At 43.7% G+C, this 22,884-nt stretch overlaps 1 protein-coding gene across 1 annotated transcript in view; it reads left to right on the top strand.

The window, feature by feature from the left end:
• The window catches only part of RNF11 (ring finger protein 11), a 30,436-nt gene extending 11,570 nt beyond the window's left edge, over window positions 1-18,866 (top strand). The window contains exons 2-3 of the mRNA XM_040072576.2: window positions 17,070-17,239; window positions 17,627-18,866. Coding sequence (XP_039928510.1) covers window positions 17,070-17,239; window positions 17,627-17,798 — 342 coding nt within the window. The 3' untranslated portion in view covers window positions 17,799-18,866. The remainder of the gene's footprint in view (window positions 1-17,069; window positions 17,240-17,626) is intronic.
• Window positions 18,867-22,884: the final 4,018 nt, after the last annotated feature.

Genomic DNA, 22,884 nt, shown 5'->3' with positions numbered 1-22,884 from the left:
TTGTCAGCATAAGGCTTTTTTGTAGATACAGGAGAGTTTATCTGAGTGCATCAGCATCTTGAGCAGTTTGGACTTCTGCAGCCTTTCTGGGGAGAGGAGGCTACTTTCCCAGTCCCTACAGAAAGTGCCACTGCCTAAGGACACCACACACGCGTCTCCTGGGGCCTTGACTACAGCGGGGCCAGTGCCAGTGGAACCCATCGGTGCTCCTGTGGTGGGCTGTGTACACCTCTGGCATGTGGAGAAAGCAGCATTTGTGTTCATTTAACTTGATGGCAGCATCCTGCTCCAGAACTTAAAATAATGACTTCAACAGGCCCAGCTCAGGAATGAAAACAGCCAAGGCCTGAGGAGAGGATCAGAGGATGTCTCTGTGTTCAGCAGGCCCCTGGCTGAAACCAGGCAAAAATGTGGTGGGCTTTGTGCTTCAGTGTTGTGTGTGTAGATGTTTCTGGGACAAGGAGGTCTGATCTAACCATCCACTGCTGCCAAAAAGGGATTGTTTCGCTTTTCCTTCCTGTTCTCCACATGGAGCTGTGTTCTCTGCAGTCACTCCATGGTGGGTCAGCTCCTACCATTGAGGTGTCTGGAGTGGGTTGTCCTGTTCTTCCTCTGGTCAGATTAGTGAAGTGAACTGGCTTACTGGTGGAGATTTGATTTATCAGCACTCTTTGCCACCTGTAGATTACATTTTACTTAGTGGCATCTATGGAAAGATCTAGAGGTGTCAGGTATTAGATGTGTCCTATTGCTACCAAGTATTAGAGAAGTTTTGGCTTTTCCATGTTGAAATTAAGGCTATATTTGGACTTAACTGTGTACCAGAGCAGGCACAGGATGAGCATCTGATACTGATTTGGGCAGTGAGTGCATTTGGAAATGGTCTGTGCATGAAATGCAGTCTAAAGTTGCCATTTTTAACTTCAGCAGGGTGGAGATTTCAGTTGAAGGGATCTAACTGCTTCAGGACAAGTGTCCGATGTGGATGAAGCCTTAATTCTTTATTTCTTAATTGTGATATTTCTGGTTAAAAAAAAAAAATAAAAAATCGAAATTTGTCTACCACAACCATCTTTAAAGATTCTTGGGTGCTTTTTGCTATTTTTCTTGTTAAAGAAGGTTCAGTAGTGTTACCTAACAGTTCATGAGTAGACTTGGTAAGTGCAGGAGTGTCTGAAGACTTTGACAGCCGGTTCATATTGTGCAGCAGACTGTGATGTCCCTTGGGACGCAAGTGACCACAGTAACATCATTGATCTGCAGCGTGGGTGCTGCTCTGCCTCTTTCCTCACACAAGCCTTCCAGTTATGACTCTGTGGATGGTTTCCAAAGTCTGAATGTTGCTTGGCAAGCTTTGTCAGTGCTGTTAGGAGTTTGATTACCTTTGTGCATATGTATGTGAGGACTGACAGTGTCTGTGCCTTTTAATAAAACAACCGCTCTGTTGTCTAAAATGTTTAGAATTAAGAAATTATGTAAGTCTGCAAGACCAGGAGCTAGGCTGGCTGCCTCAATTTGACTGTCCTGTTTTATATGTGGTGTCTCCTTCTTCTAGTTTGGCATCACTCAGAGGAGGCCACTGGTATCCTGTTGAAGCCAGTCTTACTCAAGGCAATTAAAGGGACAAAACCCTGTTTCAGAAAATAAATTTGAGAAACAGATCTTGCTGCTTCTTCATGCATCCACTCATGCAGCATTATTTTCTCCTTGCTGGAGTAATGCTGTGCTCTTATGCAGCTCAGTCCCCCTTGCTCAGAACCGTTCTGTTCAGCTTTCTGAATTCAGAACTAGGAACACTGAACATGAGCAGTAAATACCATCTTTAAAGCTTTTTTGCATCTCGTTACCTATGTTGGGTCAGGCTTAGTTTTTGGCTTGGAGACCTACCAAAAAAACCCTCAAAACCACAGGAGATGGGGCCACTGGGGCAGAGAGGACACCCTTCCTTGCCAGTTATATTCCATATTGCCAGGGCTGTGGGGCACTGCAAAGCTGTTTTCTGCAAAGCAGAAATAGTTTTCTGAATGAGACCACTAAGGTTCCTTGGATTATTTCACTGAATAAGCTGGCCAGGTTTCAGTTTGAATAGTTACACATTTCAGCTAGACAGAATATAACTGCTTAAATTAGAGCAGAAACTAGTGCCCCTTCTGGCTTAAAAAGACTTAAGTAATACAGCAAAGTAAAGTAAGACAAATACTATTTTAAATTCTAATTGCAGAGTGGTTACCAGCAATAAAGTGCCTGTAGATTGACACAGACTGCAATAATGCCATGCACACACTTGTTCACTGATGACCTTTCATTTTGCTTGCCATAGGCCAAACCCTCAGTAGTGGTGCAGCTGCCTGGTGCTGCTCAAGCAACACAAGAACTTCCAGCCAGCATATGTTCAGCAGAAAAAAACTTTATAAATGTCTTTTGTTCAGCCCTGCCTTCATTCCTGCTTCTGCCTGTAGATTGTGCTGCAGTTGAGAGGGTTTGGCCAAGAACATTTGTGCTCCAGGTATCTTCCCCCAGTGGGCTCTCAAAACTCTCTCTTAAGATCAAACTAGAATTCCTAATGGAAAATGATTTTGTCTAAAATATATATTTTCTCACATTTAAAGCTTTTGTTTTGTTAGTGTCTTAAACTTCCAAGTGGGCATGACAGTGTTTGCTGACTCGGCTTCTACAAAATGAGGCTTGGATTTAATGAGCGTTATCCTTTGTATTTTATTTGAATTAGCTTTGAGTTAAACATGACAGGCATTATTGCTAGTTTTTACACTGCATCAGTGATTACATTAATTTGGATAACAACTGTTTTCAGTACAGTCTTGAAAATTGCATATTAACAAGTGTGTGAATTGGACTGTTTTCTGGTGTCTGGACAAGGGTATGTATGGATGATATTGCATATACTCAGTGATGTTATTTTCTGCAGAACATGGATGATTTTGGAGGACACTGGTCAAGCTTTGCCCTGTTACCCCTACAGGGAGCTTCTTTTGATCAACCAAGAACTAAGGCTCAAGGAGCTTATTTCACAATTCTAGAGTATTTATGGCAAACTTGCACCGGTTATTCTTCTACCAGATAGGTCTTTAGTTGTTTCTCTGATGTTTACGCTCCTGATTTATTTAAAGATCCTATATCTCTTTCAGCCTTTGTTTTTCTGGGCTAGCGCTTCTATTTTTATTCTGTTTATTAGCAGATATGATATTCAAACAACTTGGTTTTCCTGAAAAACAAAATGTCTCATCTGTTGTCAGTGAAACCAAACAAGAACAACAGTGAAAAAAAGAAAATATTAAAATAAGGCATATGTTAAGTGATGGAGGGAGCATTGACTGACCGCTCAGCATCTTGCAGTTAATTTGTCATGGGGACTCATAATAGAAGTTAGAGACAATACTTAACTCCAAATCTGCAGAATGTGCAGTTCCAAGGGGTAAGCACCTTTTCATGTGCTGCTAGATGTTATCCTGTCTCACTGGGGTAAACCATTCCCTGACAAGAATGAAGACCTCACCAGGAGTGCAGCACTACATGGAATGATACAAAAAAAATTAGAACCAGGCCTGTAAGTTACTTCAAGGCTAATTTCAGTATAAAGTTTCAGCAGAGCAAAGAAATTTTCTTTAACGTGATTTCTGATCTGAAATTACTCTGCAGGGTACTTGCTTATGGTGTTCAGCAGACTTCATTTTGATGAACACTGGCCTCCTTTTTGACAAAGTTCTCAGAGAAGGCCATGCCAAAACCTTTTCTGCCCGCAAGGAAGAACACAGAGCTGCCCACCTCCCAGAAGGATCAGTTTATTTCTTTTTCTATTGTGTGGTTCAAAACAAGTGAAAGAACAAAAAATTGTTTGCTGCAGTAATTTCTACTTTACTGCACTGGAGATTCATCCATAAGAGAAGCAGTATCCCATTTAAAGACAGGAATTCAGGTTCATCTTGTTACCTTGGCTGTTTGATTCTGCTAATCTTTGGTGTTCCCAGGGAAGCACATTCCCCGACTTCGCTCAACTGCAGCAGTAAGGAGATAGAGTGAGTTTGGTCCTGTAGACTTGCAGGAGTGGCACTAAATGCCATCTGCTTCCCAAATTACTTTGCTGCACCCACTGCCTCTTGGAGAGGTCTCCATTTGGGGATCAAAGGGTGAGCTAGAAAGTCTAGAAAGATAACTAAAATGTTTCATAGTCATTGAGTCGGGATATTTCTGCTTATGAAGTTACAGTCTGAGCAACAAGCTGCTTTTTCTCTTGGAGCTTATCTAGGTATTACAGTTACTCTGTAGTTACACCCTAATGGCTCCCAAGGTAACAAGACTAGTTGTCTAGACTAAATGTCGTAAATTAAACGTAAAGAGCTCGCAGGTTTTCTTGATGGCTGTTTTGCTGAGGCTGTGTTTATTTTTTTTTTATTTTTTTTTTTTTACTTCCAGAAAAGCTCAGTGTTACTCCATTCTGGTGTTTTGTTGTGGCTGCAGTTTGTCTGTGTGAGTATAAACTGACAAAACTTATTTTAGTGAGCGTGTAGGTTGGAGCAGGACATGGTTATTCCACCCTAAACATTAATGCAGGAGAATACAGTGAGTGTTTCTTTATATTTTCATAAAGCCTGAGAGTGTTGGTAGCATAATGTTACTGTGATCATTTCTGACTCAGGGGGACAACAAAAGTAGCATGAACCTCACCCAGAGTGGGGGAGTTACATTTCAGTGCAGGACCTGAGCTGTATCTGCTTATGTGTGTGTAAATGTATTTCTGACTCAGGGGGACAACAAAAGTAGCATGAACCTCACCCAGAGTGGGGGAGTTACATTTCAGTGCAGGACCTGAGCTGTATCTGCTTATGTGTGTGTAAATGTTCTTGGTAAATTAGAACTTTTAAATTTACACAGACAAATTTTGTATTTCCTTGAGACTTTCTCAACCGCAGCTGTAGAACTCGTGTATCACTGTGCTGAGTGTTCAGGGTTTCTGGTGTTCCTCACACAGCGTGAAAGATGGGTTGTTACGTATGCATGAGCCGAGGCTGGAAATCTCCAGGCTTTGCAGCTGCCCTCAAGCGGGTGTGTCAGGGTGAAATGGGGCTTTGTCTTCCAACCAGTCAGTCCATATTCGGAAAAATGACCTCTCTGTTTTCATGTCCCTCCTCTCAAACAGTTTTCTGTTCTTCTGAGATTTTATGGCAGCCTGAACCATAATTCGGGCAAGTACTTAAGTAGGTGCTCAAGTGCTATGGCCTTGGTAGTATCTGAAATCCTTACTAAGTGTGCTGCTGAGGCTGTCATGGGGACATTGGTAGATTTTACTGATGCATGCAGACAGTAGGATGAATCCATTGTGGAAACTTCTAGTTTTACTTCAGAAAGGCAGTTGCATGTAAACAAAGCCCTGTCTTCCATGACAGCAAGTGTAAGCAGGGGAATGGTCTGACAAAATAGAGGTTTTTCTTCATCCCATTGGGGCTGAACAAGAAGAAATGGGAGCTGCAGAGGCTGAGTTGGGCTCTGTTCTCCCCATCTCGCCCCTCAACCATACAAAACCTTGGCCCTGCTTCAGTTCCCCCTTCAAACCACCTACTCTGAATGCACCTGTGCTGAAACGGACATGCATATTTTTGGTGTGAAACCAGCACAGGCAAGATCCAAAGATGAGTGTAAAAAGCCTCACTACACCATAGATTGAAAAGGCTGATTAACCTGGTGTTTGCATGTACGCTTAGTGGTGGAGGTTGTACCTTATTTATCTGTGAAGCTGAATGTTAGCAATTTCTCCTGCTTGCACTAGCGACTGGCTGCTTCATACATAGCAATGAAATGAATCCGTGTTGTCCGGTGACACATTAAAGGGATTACCAGGTGCCCATTGAACTGTCTCTGTGCATTTAAAACTTTAAAATAGTAAGAAAAAACATGTTCTGGAATTATTTCACTTGTATAACCAACTCCTGAGAGAGCTATTTATGATTTCTCTACCTGTTCTTGGCACAGGCTTTTTTTCTGTTAGAAGAGGTTTGACAGTTGCATGAGATCACACTTGGATTTGTGCCCTGCGAGCTGAAAACGCAGAGTCATTGCTTGCGAGGACAAGACTTAGCTGGAATAAATAGAAACATTGCCCTTGTGTTCACTGTTAATACTGCATTGAGAAGTGGAGCTTCGTCAAGCTTTAGTGTGCCTTGATATTCATGCAGTCATTACTTGCTTATAAATAGAGAACTGCTTTTAGAAAAACCCCAGCAAACCAGGAGTTATAGAAATAATCATTTAATGCCTGGGATGTTCCTTTAAGATTAATAAATGACTGGATGAGATGAGCCGATAGGCTGACTTGGTGCCTCTGGCTGTTTACAGCTGCTGCTTATTAACTCAGAGATGAAATAATTAATGTTATTATCAAATGACGCTAAACAAATAGTCAGCTGGCATTTTTTGTGTGTGCCCATTCTCCCTGAAGTGGAAGATGGCAGCGAGTGGGTGCCCGGGGGAAGTGTCAGTGTCCACACTATGGTGCGCCCTGAGCTGTGCCTCTTGTGCACAGCCCAGCAGTTCAGGGTGCTGCTGGCACCGATTCAAACCCCAGTTCCAGCCTCAAGATGTGGCAGAAATCACAGAAAACCCATCAGTTTCCCAGGATCTGGTGGAAGAGAGGAGCTGTTGGTTGGGTGGATGGTAGGGACACCCTCACCAGTGATACCGGGACGGTGGCGCAGATACTCAGACTGTGTTTGAGGTGCCCCAGCACATGGCAGGTGTATGTGAGGGTTCATCTGTCTGTGGCTTTCCAGCAGGCCGATGCAGAAACATGCTTAAAAAAAGGAAAAAGCTGTGGTTATGCTATTGCAAAATGCAGCGTTGATTTATCCTTTAACTGGCCTCAGGAAGCCTCCTGGCTGCCTGTGCACAATCCCCTGCTGCACTGAGGCTTCTCACACACCTTGATCTCAGGGGTATCCACTGTTCGTTTGAAATTCAGATACCAATAAGAAAATGAAAAGGCATGTGGAGCTGAGTGTACCATCGAACTGCCAAGGTGTGGCAGCTTTCTGCTTGAGCAAGCATTCGTAATTGAGGATGGCTTTGTTAAAAAGGCAATTAAAATATTTCAGATTGAGTACAAAGTTATGATGCGGTGAAGTACAGCAGAGATTCCTGGGTTTTGGAGCAAACCCTGCTGTCACGGCCTGTCTCACTGACAGTCTCACAGCAGGTGCCCCACACCAGCAGTCTCTGCTGCAGGTTTTCCTGCTCTGTGGTTACACAGACCCAGCTCATCACCAGCCCCATCTGCTTTTTGAAGCTCTTCTGCCATAGTGTGTGATCTGCTGCCCCTTTTCTCCCCCAAGTCTTTTATCCTTAGTCGAGCAATCTGTCTTCTCTCCTTTCCTTCTGCTGTGGCAGAGCTTTGTATTGCGTGAGAGTCCTGCTCTCCTGAGTCCCTGTTTGCTGTGAAGCCTGATGGAAAATTCTTCCGTCAGGTGTGGCAGAGGTTTGCAGCATGTGAGAGTCCTGCTCTTCAGAATCCCTGTTTGCTGCCAGTCCTGGTACAAAAATGTTGATTAGGTTTCTGCTTGGCTTCCCTTGCTGGGGGAGCCCATTGCTGGCCCACCCTCCCGGGCTCTGGCACAGCTTGGCCTCATCAGCTGGGCCCCGGTACAGGGAAGGTCCCTGTCAGGGATTGCAGAAACCTTCCCCTACTTTGCTTCTTTTGTGTGTTTTGGTGAGGTGACAGACTGTATCTCCATAAAAAGAACAACTTGTGTCTTCTTTTAGACCTCTTTTTGGTGCTTGCTTACTACGGAGTGGCTACAAAAAAGCAGTTTGTGTCATGGCCTAGTGCCATGGCCTGCTGCATGAGGGGCAGATGATCTGAGGGAGCCGCTGCTGTGCCTGTTTGTTTGTTACTTGTGTTACCTCTTGTCTGAAGCCGAATTGACACCTCACAGAGACCTTACATAAGGGTGATGTTCTCAGTCTAGCTGGGACTGTTGTGTCTATTTTAAAGCCCTGTTTCAGGAACCTGATGTAGGAGGACCTGTGCTCAGTAGGATGCTTTTGGATGTCTGTGGTAAGGAGCTTTAGGCAAGGCCGTTAAACTGCACTCTGGAGAGTGCTCTTTGCTCAAGGAGGGTGCTTGAACAGTAACACTCAGCCTAGAGATGAGATCATTCGTCACTTGATTTCTCCAATCTTTTGATACCCTACTCATTCTTTTCCTAAAATACTTTTCCTAGTTCTGCATAATATTTCTCTGCTGTGTGTTATGATGTTCTCATTAGTTCAAACTAGCACCCTTAAATATAATGTCTATTTACACACTGAAGTACCGCCTATATTTATGCCTCAACAGCCCTCCCCTGATGGATTGACTGCTCGTGCCTTCAGCTTAGGTGCATTTTCATGTTTACTCCCTGGCTTGGCCCCTTGTCCCCAGTCTGTCTTCTTGGCTAGTTAGAGTCGATTTCCATGATTTTGCTACCTTGTTCCTAAAGTCCTCAGAAGGGCTGTTTTGTTCTTAGAATTTCCATCAAGCTGACCTAATTCTTGCCGGAAGATATATTTTAGCACTCTTGCTATTTTTTTAAGGGTTTGGAGTCAGGTTTTCACAATTGGCTTGAGTCCCAACAGGGGCACTCCTCCCGTTTTCCTCTTGTGTGCCTGTTCCAAACTTTCTCTGCAGCTGCAGAGATCGCACTGGCAGTGGCAGTGGCTTGTTTGCTTTCCATGAGGGGAAGAGTCAGTCACAGCAGTGTCCTTGGAGCCATTGCAAGGGACATGACAGGACCCACAGTCGTGAGGCAGTGCTGTTTTGGACCAGCCAGGGTCAGCTGTGGCCTAATCTCCAAATTCCCTGAAATGGCACCGTAAGCGGGGACTGCGTGTGCTTACTCAGCTGCAGTGAGTCTGTGGGTTCAGTAGCAGTTCAGGGCACAGTGTGCACTGCTCTTCACTCTCGGTGCTTTACGTTGCACACCTGAAGTCCCTTATATCCCTGTACTCCTCCCTGGGAATGCGTGTCCAGCGATCCATACCCAGCACTTCCTGCGGGGGACTGGCACGTACTTGTCAGAGTGATGCAATGCTCTGGGATGGGAGCTTTGGGCCAGGCCCATGTCTCGGGTGGCAGAAGCACGTGTGAGCTTTTTGTACCCAGAGGTGAGTCAGAGCCTCGGGGTGGCTTGGGGTGTGCACAGGGACAGTGTCCAGGACAGATCCCACGTGTCCAACATCAGGGAGCAGGGCAGGGTGTGAGCAAAGCCTGTTTGCACACGGGGCCTGGCTCAGCGAGAGTCACAGCTGCCTGCAGACTCTGTGTGCTCCCCAGGATGATCAATACTACCATTTTTTAGCTGTTAGCCCTTCGATTTATACTGTAAACAAGTTGCACTGACTGATACTTAGCCTTTGCAGAAAGCAGAGGTGTCTAAAGGGAGTGTGAACGATTCCCCGACGTCTGTGTGGACTGCTCCTGTTCTGTCAGCTTTTCCATCGTAGCTTTCCTCAACTCTTGTGCTTGAATGCAGCCTCCAAAAACCATGTTAACTCCATTCCTTTGTTTGTGGTGTTCTTTTTAATTTTTGCTTCCTGCTACCCAGCAATTCCACAGCAATAAGTGGGTGGCACACAGTAGGTTCACTTTACCTTTCAGCAGAGCAGACAGTCTGAGATATTTATTTTCAGCCTTTTCCACCTCAAAACTCTTTTCTTTCCCCCAAAACTTCAGGTTCTCATTTGCTATTAAATCTACTTCTGAGTTTTCCAGCAGCCATCTCACTTGGAACCCAAGTGCTGCGTTTAATGCAGCCATAGCACTGTAATAGCTGTCTGCTTTTGTCAGGCCTAAGGAGGGGTTTCTGCAAAAAACCACTTGGCCTAAGTGGGAGAGAACATGTACCAATAACACCGATGTGGGGTTGCTCATGGGGTAGGATGATCCACATTCACCTGCTGTCCTTCCACCACCAGCTGCAGAATTGATTGCTGGCCCCTTCTGCTAGATTTCCTCCCTACTCAGCTGCTTTGCTTTGTAGTCCCTGGGGTGTACCAGTCTCAGGAGACTGCATTTTGTGCCTGAGTGTCCTTTATTTAATGTTTAGGTGCAACTGTTCTTTCCTGGCTTTTCTCACTGCAGCAGCCTGACAGAAAAGCATGAATTTTTATAAATTGTTTATGAATCTTTTCCTTCTCAATATAAAAAAAAGCCTATTGAAATAAACATGCTGGGAGCTGTAAAAAGAGGGCTTTGTTATCTCTCAGAAGTTGTGGCTTGGTGCTGTAAGTTGAGCTGTCAGTGGGGCTGTCTGGAGGGATGGAATCAGTTCTCTGGTGAGCAATTTACCGGTCTGGGACATGTTGGTGTTTAAGTTACTGACTTTCCTGAAAAAATTCACGCTCTGATGTTTGATGGGATCTCTGGAGAAAGGAACAGGGACACCTAAAACTGACACAAAGCTGGTGAGCAAATCGGCAAGTGGAACCATCGGTACCCAAGGTTGACGCCCTTGAGTCAGAGAAACCTGCTGTGCAGCCTGGAAATGTCAAAACTGGCTGTGTCAGGAGATTGTGCTTCCAGGGAGTAATTACTGCTTTTTAATTACTGCTTTTCCCCTACAACTCTTTCTTGCTAGTCTTTTGTGTTTAGGTTTGCCTTGATGGTTAATCAAATTTCAGAGCAGGTGACTCTGCAGAGCTGCAGGTGGTTTCCATCTGCCAGGTAAGGCTGGGTTTGCTCTGGCCAAGCTGTAAGGGCACTGCCAGCTGTTTGCCTTGGCAGTAGATTGAGAGCCTTTTTGGGTTTGTGTGACAGCAGAGGGATGAAACTTGAAAGTCTTTTTCTCACAGCCCTTGTCACTGTCTAGGAAAGCAGCAGGCAGGATACATCTACTTTGTCCCAGCCCTATTTTTGGTAGCAGAGCTGAGCTCAGGGGACAGGTGATATTTTGAGAGTCAGCAGTCAGGAGTCACTTTCTTCCATGGTTGCTACTCTTTTCCAACTCTTCAGATACATGTATTTCCTAGTAATTTCAGTGGAATAATTGTAAAGAATGCACAAGACAGTTTTATAGTTTTGGTTATAGTGTGAATGAGGCTGTGCCATCTCTGCAGAACCACCGTGGCTTTCACCAAAAAACACCTCTCTGAGGTGTGATCCATGGCTCAAAACAGATGTTGCTTCTTAACTGGAGTCAACAGCTGGAGAAACACAGCACAGATCCTGCAGGTTCCTCTCCTGTTTGCAGCCTGGTTCCTCAGTCTGTTGTTCTATTAATTACCAACCATATTTGCAGTGCCCAATTCCTACAATGCCAGAATTCTTAGTAATCTTTCCTTAGCAGCAGCATGGTGGGAAATGTGTGTACACATGTATCTGATCTGCCTGTCCCAGATGTCCCCTCCAAAAGGGAGACAGGAGAGGAGAGGATTTTTCTTTTGGAAGAACTTGTTAGCATTAAGTGCTCAGCTGTTGCAGTTACTCATACTGCGTGACTACTTGGAAGCAAAAATATAAAAAAATTGGGTAACGATTTCATTACATGATGTTTTATAGCAACTGCTATTCACCTTTATAAATTAACTGCTCTCTTCTGTATGGCAGAAAAAGGCTTTTATAGTTGGCAGGCTGCTCGTAATATCCTAAGGATTATTAAAGGAAGCTGTAGTTGTTGTATAATGCACATTATAATGGCACGTGGTTTTACATTAATGTGTCTTGGGGGAGAATATTATTTCAGAATGTGTATTCACATATGGATGGAGTTCGAGTTTTTTCACCCTGATCAGAATGACATTCACAGGAAAGGTCCCTGGACTATCATCCCAGCAAGTTCCTTGTGAGTAATAAAGTGGTGAGAAGAAAAAATTTCATCAAATTCAGCAGGAATTTTTGAAACAGACCTCAAAAAGATTTTTTTTTTCCTCACCTCCTGACTTTACATTTATAAACTGAGGTTGTTCATATTTAGGTGAGTTATTTGGGCTCCCTGCTCTTCTTAGAGGTGAGAAAGCTGGGGAGAAGCCAGGCTGAGCTGTGTGTAGGGGTGATGAGTGCTGCAGTGGGGGCTGGTGTATGTGAACCAGGACTGCTTTCAGTCATCCTGCTCCAGGCAGGACATTTGCAAGTGGAAGGGATTTTAGAACAGAGCTGTGGGAACAGCTGGGGAAATGCAAATGGAACTGTTATATTTGCATTAATTAATTAGGCAGCGACCACAAGGAGCGTAAGTGCTACAGCTACTGGTGTTTAAAAAGTGTAAAAGAGATGTAGGATAAACATAGTTAGGGAGGTGTTTGTCTCCTCTGCCGAACTGAATTAACAGATACACCGTTGATCTGATAAAATGCAAATTAATATCCCAGGGTGAGAGACACAGAGAGCACTGGATTAGGTGAGGAAGAAAATTTAGAGATGGAAAGGGGGCAAAGCAATCAGTAGAGGAAAGCAGGTTGCTGTAGACAGGGTCTCAGGGACAGCAGTGAGGCTTTAACTCTGGAACTATTTGGTATCAGGAATTATTCATCTCACCTTTGACCATCCTGAAAGGATAATTTGGGCATGTTGGCGCAATTATAAAAACAACAAACAAACAAAAGCCCTGATAGCATACTGCTGATATGTGGCATAGAGGGATCTTAAAATAATCTTTATCCAGGGATTAAGAGTTTGTGATCTACCACTGACCTGTTTTCAGAGTATTACAAATTCACGGTACTTGCAAAAACAAGACAAAAGGGCTGTAAAACAAGAGAAAAGCAGATTTACAGCAGCATACAAGTAACTAAAGTAAGTTGCACTGATGAGGAAATTTCAAACTAAAAACCATGCTTGGTGAAACCTCCATTTTCTAGTCAAGAATCTAAAGTGTGCTTTGAAATCTGTGTGTAGAAAGTTTCTGGGCCTTCTAGGCTATGTGTGAAAACGTTTCTTTTCATTAGGAGTGAGAAATGCAGACCTCCAGATGCCCTCTATGATTTTTTTTTTTCCCCCCCAAAGGAGGAGGAGCTGGGGTGAGATGGAGACACAAACACTGCTGTAGTCCTTGAGTCTGAATTAATGCTGTTGTTTTTAAGGGCTGAATAAACATTGGGAGTGAATGATTTCTGTGCACAGAAAGCCAGGGAAACCACTGACTTTGTGAACAAAGAGAAAGTTGTGTATCTCCAGGGTCATGGACATCTGAGGTGTTTCATGATTACTAAATTCTTACAGGGAAAAAATAGACTACAGCAAATTAAGTGCCAGAAAGTGATTTTTATTTCATTGCTTGACAGTAATATGTGGATTTGATTATTTGTTTTGGCCTTTTTTAGGGGTTTTTGCATGTAGTAATAGCATTAGCATGAAATTTCATCTTAGTTTGAAGTGCCTTAACATCTTTATCAAATGATAAATGACACAGACTTTGGCTAGAAGTTCAATATTTTGTAATTTTGTCTGCAAAAACATTTTCCATAAGAGGATTGTGAGACACCAGAGCAATAAATTCATGCTCATCTTTGGAGTAAAATAATAATTACTTGGGTAATACAATCTTTTTTATATACACATATGTCAGGGGCCCCTGGCTACAAATGTGAGCTGAGTGACGTCTCCAGTCGTTCCCCTGGAGAGCAGGACCTCGGTCAGTGAAAGCAGCATTTATAAACTGTGAAGGATTTGCGAAGGGGTGATAAACCCGCACGGGACCGGCAGCTTGGCATTATTGTTGGATGTTTTAACTCCCCAAATCGCTGCAGAGATCGGGCAGTGGAGAAATGCAGGGCTGCGGCTGCCGTGGCTGCGAGCGGGGCCAGCTGGGTGTGAGCCCGAGGGGTGCCAGGGGACAGGAGCTCCCTTGAGGGAGCTGGGGGTGTCACCTTGCAGTCCGAGAAACCAGGGCCCTCCGATCCTCCAAATCGTTTTAGAATCATACAGATATGAACACACCTTCTCTTTTTACCCGTTGGAGGGGAGAGGGCTGCTTTGAAAGGGTCGATGTCGATGTACCCTATAACGCGACGCCGCAGCGTGTGTGGCTGTGTTCTTCATTTCCCTGGTGCATTCATGTGCAGGGCTCTGTTTGGGCAGGCTTTTAATAGCAGGGAGGGGAGATCAAAGTGCCACCAGGCAGCGAGTTCAGTGCCTGGGTATCGAGTGGTCTCTGTGCTTTATGTACAGTAATTTGTTCTGCATTTCTCACAACAGCCACACCAACCCCAGCTCTCTGCATTCACAAGCGTGAGGACATCGTGGTGAAAGTCGCCACCGTTTTCACCCAGTTACTCCTCTGACAAGAGGTTCTTGTCTAGCATGCGAAACTGTAGAAGCCCCCAGCTGGTGACTATAAATTCCTGCCTTAATGGGCTGTGTCAGACACGTCGGGGATGGCTGTGCTGGGAGGGAACCTGAGACAGGATGCCAAGGGGAGGAGTTTCCATCCAGCCCTGGCAGTCGGGAAGGCGTTTGTGTAGCATTTGGGTAGCGTTTGTGTAGCGTTTGTGTAGCGTTTGTGTAGCGTTTGTGTAGCGTTTGTGTAGCGTTTGTGTAGCGTTTGTGTGTTTGGCATGCGAAGGGGCCGGGGTCCCTGCAGCCCCTGTGCAGGGAAGGTGACACCCAGGGGAGAGGGGCACGGCAGTAATGCACAAGTGGCTTCCCCAGCTGCAGAATCCCTCACAAGTGCCTGTGAAAGACGAGAACAAGAGAATGAGGTTTTGTTCTTGTCTGGCTTATCGAAGGTTTAAAAGTTGTGTTGATTTCCTGTCCAGAACTTAACCAAAGCAGTTGCTGATTGAGCAGTGTGTGACTTGCTCACTTGAGGGTTGTCAAGATGTGACTGTTCTTACTCAGAGCAGATTGTTACTTAACTGTGGTTTCCTTTTGTTGTATCATTTTCACTGAGATCATCAGTTTGCTGTTCTTCTGCTGCAGATACTCACCGTCAGTTTTCATTGCTACCTCCAGACATTTTGAGGATTTCTTGGATCTTTTGTGTTCCTGTTTTTGCCTATCCTTGTATTTCTGCATTATCTCTTGCAGCCATGGCTCAGGCCAGGGGAGCTGTGTTAGGTACAGTTCCCTCCCCTCCTCCTGCCCATGTCAGCACCAGACTGTGCTGTGGTTCCTTGTACTGCTCCCCTTTTTTTCCTAGATGTGAAGGGGGGTACATCCCTCTCCCATGCTGACTGTTCTCTACATCTGTGTAACAAGTGAAGGAGGTAGCAGTAATGTCCTGCTATTGCTTTAATAACCTGTTCAAAGAAGTACAGCAAAGGCCTGGGAAAAAAGTTACTGATAGTTTGTGGTGCTAAGTTCTTGAAACATAAAACCAGGGCCAGGCTCTGCTTCAAGCTGAAGTGTTAGGTGGAGAGGCTGTGCAGCATTTGTCAGGGGAAAATGCTTTATTTTGGTGGCACCAAAGGTTTCAGTCACTTTCTGAATACTGTTATATCTGACAGGCCAGCTCTAGCTTCAGCTGGTGCTTTTCTCTGTACAAATGATTATTAGAGAATACTTTAGATAATTTAAAATACTAAAAGGCCGCAGATCCAAAAGAATTGTGTGATTCTGTGAAATATGGTTCAGAGCAGTCAGGAAATTAATCACTTGGAGAACCCCTGGCGTTCTGTCTTTTGAACCTTCTCATAATTCCTCTGAGTTCTGCCAGGAAATCAGAGCAGGAAGCTAAATTAAGAGATGACTGTGAGTTTTACCCCACAGCTGAATTGCCAGTGGCAGGCACTGTGTTCAGTGAAGAATTGCCAGGCAGACTTTATCTGTAATTAGCATTTCTCACGAGCAAGGCCTTCTGCTGCTGGGTGGCACCAGCGAGGGGCTGCTCCTTCCTGGGACAGCTTTCTCCTGACCTTCCAGGAGTCCTGGCTGGCTGTGCACTTGCTGTGATTCCTGGCAGTGAAAGGAGAAGGCCTTTATTGGCTTTGACAAATGCAGTGTTACATGTGGGAGGTGACCTGTGCTGCCTCAGCTGCGCACACCTGCCCTGGGCTCAGCTTGCACCGGTGTCCTCTGAAAGAGCAAATTTGGCATTTACCAAACAGATGATTCGGTGCATTGTGTGTCTGATGCAGCAGGTTTATTTCCAGACACATCTATAAGTTGAATTTTTTAATGCTCTTTAAGAAGAACCATTAAATGAAATTCATAAAATGAATCTCTTGCAAGAAATCGCCTCCTTGTTAATAGCAGATTTATGACTACTGGCCAATACAGTCCTAATAGTGCATCCTGTTCAAAATTGGTATTTATATACACAAAAAATGCTTTAAAAGCAAGTAAATTAAATACCACGTTAATATAAATGTTAGTGAAAATATCTGGTCTAAAGTTCATTAATATTCAAAAAAAGCTTCTCAGAATGTGGTCGAGGAAGAGCTGCATAATAGCTATGATTTTTTTTTTTTTTTAAATATATACCTCAAACATATCCATAGTTGAATCTAGCTTGGGAGAACTTGTAAAGTCATATTAGTGTATGAGAAGAAACATAAAAATTGGATTACTTACTTAAGCTGTTGTTTGTGCTGTCCAGGAAACATTCTTTTAACACATGAAAATTAAATCTACAGTTCTAGATTTAAGCTTGTGTGTCCTGAGAGAGTTCACATAAATTTTAGTTAATGCAGAATAAGTAAAATCTTCCTCTCTAAAAATTTCAAGAGTAAGCAGTGTCCTCATCTTTCCAAAGAATTCTTCTTAAACGTAAAAAGAAGCTAAAAATCACAGGATCTTCTTTCAGTTGCAGATGCTGGGGGCTCTCCCATCGCCCTTTCATTGCTCCGTTCTGTACCTCAGCACTTCACCAGGTGCCTGGAAGGTTTATTTGCCTGCTGGCTTGTGGGGTTTCTTGCCCGTGTGTCTCCTGTATGAACAATTCCTGGAGATCAAAAGCTTTTGCAGAGAACCACCACGAACAGCTCCTTGCTCAAATACTGCCCTCAGTTCTCTCTCCTGTTCTCATAATAATTACAGCCCCAGAATTGCCAAGCAGGAGTGGGAGTTGATGCAAATATTTGTAGGACTGCGCGGTGGAAGGCCAGGAAAGCCTCTGAGGTGGTTTTTAACAGAAACATTTTGCTTTCAGGAGCAGGTGCCTGTTCCTGTGTATCACCCCACGCCGAGCCAGACTCGCCTGGCCACGCAGCTGACGGAAGAGGAGCAGATCCGCATCGCGCAGCGGATCGGCCTCATCCAGCACCTTCCCAAAGGAGTCTACGACCCCGGCAGAGACGGCTCCGAGAAGAAGATCCGAGAGTAAGTCCCGGGACCGAATGGAAGGGATGTGGCTGTTGCCTTGCTTTGGGATGCTGCCCTGGGAAACCTGACCTTGTCATCCTGGGTTTGCCTTATTTTCAGGGACTGTCATTTAATGTAGATTATTTTTTTTTAAAAAAGAAGCCCTGCAGAAGGCTGTTGTGGTGAGTAGCCTCCCTACTGAGGGCAGGGCGTTGGAACTCCACGGGCTCCAAGGTCTCTTTAACCCAAACCCCTTCGTTCATCTGAGGCTCTTTCCTTTATCTTACATAAGGCTACTCCTCACGGTGTCTACAAATACTAAAAGCATCCAGGAGTAGATATTACACTGTTTTTAATTTCCAGGTCGGTAACAACAGCTTAAATATTTTCTTTTTTCCTCCCTAGATGTGTCATTTGTATGATGGACTTTGTTTATGGGGACCCTATCCGATTTCTGCCGTGCATGCACATTTACCACCTGGACTGTATAGATGACTGGTTGATGAGATCCTTTACCTGTCCATCCTGCATGGAGCCAGTGGATGCAGCACTGCTTTCATCATATGAGACTAACTGAGCCAGGGTTTCTCTACTGAACCTTCGAGGAGACCATCCACTTCAATGGGTTTGATCCTTTTGTCATTCAGCCCAAAGAGCCAGGAATTAGGAATTAAGATCATGCACAAAGTATACATTTCCTAATAAATAAATAAAAAAATATTCCTGAATGGCTGCAAATATTGGAAAACATAGTATTTTAGAGACTATAGAAAAGTAGGTTGTTATTTTTAATGTAAAGCCTTGACCCACCATTGTCTTTTAATGTTTGTTCTTACACCCATATATAGGAATTGTGTAAAGTGTTACAGCAACTGTAAATGTTTAAACTGCGTGTATCCAATTTTATTAGCAGGAAGATAAGAGTATTTTTTTCCTAAATAAAGTAACCAGTTTTGTTCTGATTCTTTTCACAAGTCCTGGCATTTGGGTCAAGGCTTTATTGAAATCTACATTTTATAACACTGGCACAAAGAAATAGTTTTAAGCTTGTTTGCACAGTTCTTTTTCTTTTTCTTTTTTTTTTTCTTTTCCATTGGAGATGGAATTCATTGCCTTAGGTCTTTTTAATAGTGTATTGTTATTGTTGGGCTGGCTCTATGCTTGAAAACCAGTTTATTTATAACCTGTTAAAAGTGCTATATTTTGTTTGCAGTTAGGAATATGCAGACTTCAAAGTGATCTCCTAGCTTGTAAGCAAACTGAGATGCATTATCCCTTTTCTACAAGTGATGCAGATTATGAAGATATGACACAAGTCCTGCAGTGAAACCGTGGTTTCATGGGGTTTTTGTATAACTTCCTTTGGCTTTGATGAAGTAACAGTCCTTAAACTTTAATATGTGACCTTTAACTTGATCAGATTAAAAGTGGGCCAGATGAACAATAAATAGTTAAGCTGCCATAACTGAAAAAAAGAAAAAAAAAAAAAAAATTGGAACTAATGTAGTGTTAGCATTGATCACTTATTCTACTTTTTTTCTCCCTAAAAATGGTTGTCTTGGATCATAGTAAATGGATACTGCATCTCTCGTTCTTGTAGTTCTTAGGTTATCAGAAGTTAAGAATAAACATACTGTATCTCAGTCTCCTGTATTAAATGTATCTGTTGAGCCCTGCTGGCTGACACATCAGTCCACCAAACAGGAATGAACGCAGAGAGGAGAAAAATAGACTTTGTTCTGCACATAATGCAAAGTTTCTATAAACACAGAGTGTCAGTGTAGCAGTGGAGGGGCAAACAGTCCTGCTATAGCCAGAATGACACAATTCCCTGATTTCTGTAGCAAACAGTATGTGCTTGTTAAGAGAGGCTCCAGCAAAGACTGTAGCTGTAAAGACCTTTTTCCACTTAGCATGATTTTTTTCCTTTTTTCTTCTCCTCCACTCCCTTAATGTTACCTACTGTGACTTCTATGCATTCAGTGCCACCCTGACACAGTGAGAAGCCCTGGTCTCATGAAATGAAACACAATCTCAAGTTAACCACAGCAACTTGGGGGATGTTCTTTGATTGTGTTTCAGCTATAGATTGAGTTCTTGACACAAGTTGTGTTTAAAGAGCCAGGTCCTTTGAGGACTTAGTGCATTTACAGTGGAGGAGGATTGTAATTCTGTGGTGGGTTATGGATAACCAGTCAGCACAGGCGAGAGGCAACGTTTGTTTGTTATTCCTGCAGCTGACAGCACCCTGCTCCCTTAGAGAAGAGCTCCAAGGAGCAGGCAAAAGGAACTGACAACACTCTGCAGTTCTAGATTCACTCAAATGGCCGCACATTTATCTGGACACAACGTTTTGCTGAATTCATACATACCTAATTACATGGATCAAAATCTGGGAAGAGAGACCTGAAGTTGTGCAATATCATTGTTCCTTTTCATCATTCCATGTGTGTTCCTTTGTGTCCTCCTTTTTGTCTGTTTGTTTCAGGGGTTGGATTTTTTTTTTTTTTTCGGTAAAACAATGTCCACATTAAGTATTCATTTCTTTATCTTGTTAAAACTGGCAAATGAACAATTTGAAAAAAACAGTGTTGTCATGGTGGTATTAGTCTTTATTTATAACAACACTTGAGTAAGAAAGATTTAAAAGAAGTAGGAAGTGATGGGTTACTGAGCTGAATACTGTCCTAGGCAGCTGCCACCACTGATAGTGACTGGGCTAAGGGAAGAAATTACTTTCATTAAATCACTTGCTAAATAGCAAAAAAGTGTGAAGGGCTAAAAATGGAGTCGATGACAAAAAAACATTCCAAAAAAAGTTGAAATTTTAACTTAAAGACAAATGTGTAAATATAACAAATAAATCAAATTATTTTTCAAGTTTTTAGGTACCATACTGTTCTGGGTGATTTCTAATTCAGAAAAGAACTGATCTAAATTTAAGGCAAAATAATGTATAACCTGAATTTTAGCTAATTGTGAAACCAGATCTGTGCCTTGTTTCTGCCATCTATAAGATGAAGATATCTTTACCTCCTGTCTTAGAAGTGTCTAACAAGTTCCTTGCACTTCAAACACATGAAGAGAGTGCAGCACAGCACAGCTGTTCCCAGCTGGAGTCTCCTGCAGCCGAGTGAGGGGAAGGAGTTGGCTCTGACTCCGCTGGACCTGTTCACCCAAAGCCCTTCTCATGCCAGGGTGGGCAGACCCACAGAAAAACGTCTGCAGAGCAGTTTGAAGGAAAAAGCAAACAAAAGTGTCTCTTACAGCCACCGTGTGCAGGTACCTGAGTGTGGAGGGGCTCGACAGCCCTCGAGAGCTGTCGCTTTGAAGGGTTTTCATGGGGCCTGTGCAGTGTAATGACAACACTGAGTGAGTGGTGGCATTTGTAATTTAGAGCTGGAAGTGGCACAGCAGCCCTGGCACAGTCCCGTCAGGGCTGAGGGGTCACCAGGCTCCATTTCAGCAGCACAAGGGACGCTGAGTGTGGAACCCAGAGGCCCCAGGTCAGTGCCACCACATGGCTGCTGTGCCACCACATGGCTGCTGTGCCCTCCACAGCCAGAGCTGCTGCAGGGAGGGAGGGCAGCACCGTGCTTGGGTTTCACTTGAACATTAGAGTAGGAAAGGGATTCTGTCTCCTGCGTGAGAGGGAAACTCCCACAAACCTGAAGCCAGAGATGAATTGACAAGTAAGGAATACTCAGTTTTGTATAGACCTTCATGCTTAAAAATTGTTGCATGCTGCAGGAATTACCACTTTAATCGTTTTACATCTAAGGATGGTAACCCTTAGTACTTGTTACCAGTTCATTATGTAAATCTGGGGGAGAACCATACATAAACAAACAAACCCAGCCCAGAGCATTTCTTTCTAAGGAGCATGAGCCACACAAGGGTTTAAAAGCTCCTATGGTCTTGCAGCTTCCCAGGGCTGAAAGCAATTCCGTGTTTGGGAGGCTGACAGTCTCCCAGTGGCAGAGGGGTACATATTTCTGGGCAGAGGGATATTATGAAATACCTGAACTTCAGTTGCTACAGTTCCAGGACGCCGACATTTCCTGTCCTTGTGCAGTCGTGGTAAAGATGAAAATTCTTTTGAGTCAGACTGCCAGTGAAATAAATAACAAGATGGCTGAAACTAAACGTACAGGGTCTCTCAGCAGTTAAATCCTGGATTAAAAGGACTCAGAAAAAAAGTGGATGGTGGCTGATTACAAACACAGTCTGTTACAGATACCACATTTTTATTAAAAACATACATTCCAGTTGACAACCTATAAAACACATGAATAAAATCTGTTCAGAACCCTTCTTGACTTAATACCCAGAATAAAAATAAGCTTCAAGGATTAACTTTTCCTTTTATATAGCATTTAACTTTGAAGAATATAATTTATGCTAACCATCCTTTGCAGATTATCTTGCATTTAAACCTGTTCTGGGATAAGAGTTCGGGGCTTTGGAATTCATGGTATAAAATGCAAAGTTAATGCTTTGTGATAAAGAGAACAGTCTAAATGTACTCTGCTGAAGCATCTTTTTGATTTAAGCAAAAGAAATAACTATTTTCACGCTAGCAACTGATTCATTACAACATCCACTCTGCTCTGACGCTTCGCTAAGTAAAAGCTGCAGAGAGGAGTTTATAATGAAGAAATCCTTTGTGCAAAGCCCTTTCAGCATTCCCACAGCACCGAGGTATTTGCTTACTCAGCAAGAGGGGCCCAGCCACACGGAGCGTGCACAGAGAGCCCCCAGCCCTCCTCTGTCCTCCCGGCTGCAAAACAGGCAGCAGAAACTTCATAAACCTGCTCTTGGCAGCACCAGCCCCTACAAAATACTTGTCTTTCTCTCCAGGAAGGCATTTCAAGAGCGCTGCACACAGCAGTAAACGCTGGATTCACCACCCAGGTGCTGGCTGTCCACACCGGGCACTTCCCCAGCCTCACTCTGCTCCCTGGCTCCACCTTTGCCAGGGTTCTCACTGCACCATGAGAGACAAACTCCACCTTTTCAGCATCCTTTGCCCACGCTTGTGCCACGTTAGCAGGAGCTGCCTGTGTAATCCAGGCTTCATGCTGGGGAAGCAGATTGAGGGAGGCAGACAAGGCAAGAATTCAAGGGGGGAAAGGAATTACTCCAAAACCGTTTTCTGAGCAGGACAGAGCCATCCCAGGCACTCTCTCACCGAGGCAGAGCTCTGCTAGTCCAGCATGAAAACTGATGCCCTTCAAATCTAGAGCATAAAACTGCATTTTTGTGAGGTTACCCCACTAAAGGGCTCTTGCTAGATTGCCTGTTTGCCTTGGGACTTCTTCTAGAAGGATGCAAACTGCACAGTCCTGCAGTGTGACCCTACTGCAAAGCATCAGTAAAGGCCTTTAACATCTGCATTTTCCTCAGCCATCATCAAAGCTTTCTTTTTAAAGTATCTTGTCTTTTTAAAGTACTGAATTTAATAAATCAAGCAATTCTGATAACTTTTCAAAAAGCTTTGGGTCCAGAACATGTTACCACTGTGTGTGGGTACACATACATACATACATAGATGTTTTATGTATATTTATATATGCTTTTCTTTATGCATGCGTGTGTGTGACATATCAGACAACAGAGCTGTAGCAAAGGCACTATGCAAGGAATTCCTGCTGTTCCTTAGA

Source organism: Hirundo rustica, chromosome 9 (assembly GCF_015227805.2).
Source record: "Hirundo rustica isolate bHirRus1 chromosome 9, bHirRus1.pri.v3, whole genome shotgun sequence".
Classification (NCBI taxonomy): Eukaryota; Metazoa; Chordata; class Aves; order Passeriformes; family Hirundinidae; genus Hirundo; species Hirundo rustica.
Note: the sequence above shows the minus strand (reverse complement) of the source record. Positions and strands in the feature narration are given on the sequence as shown.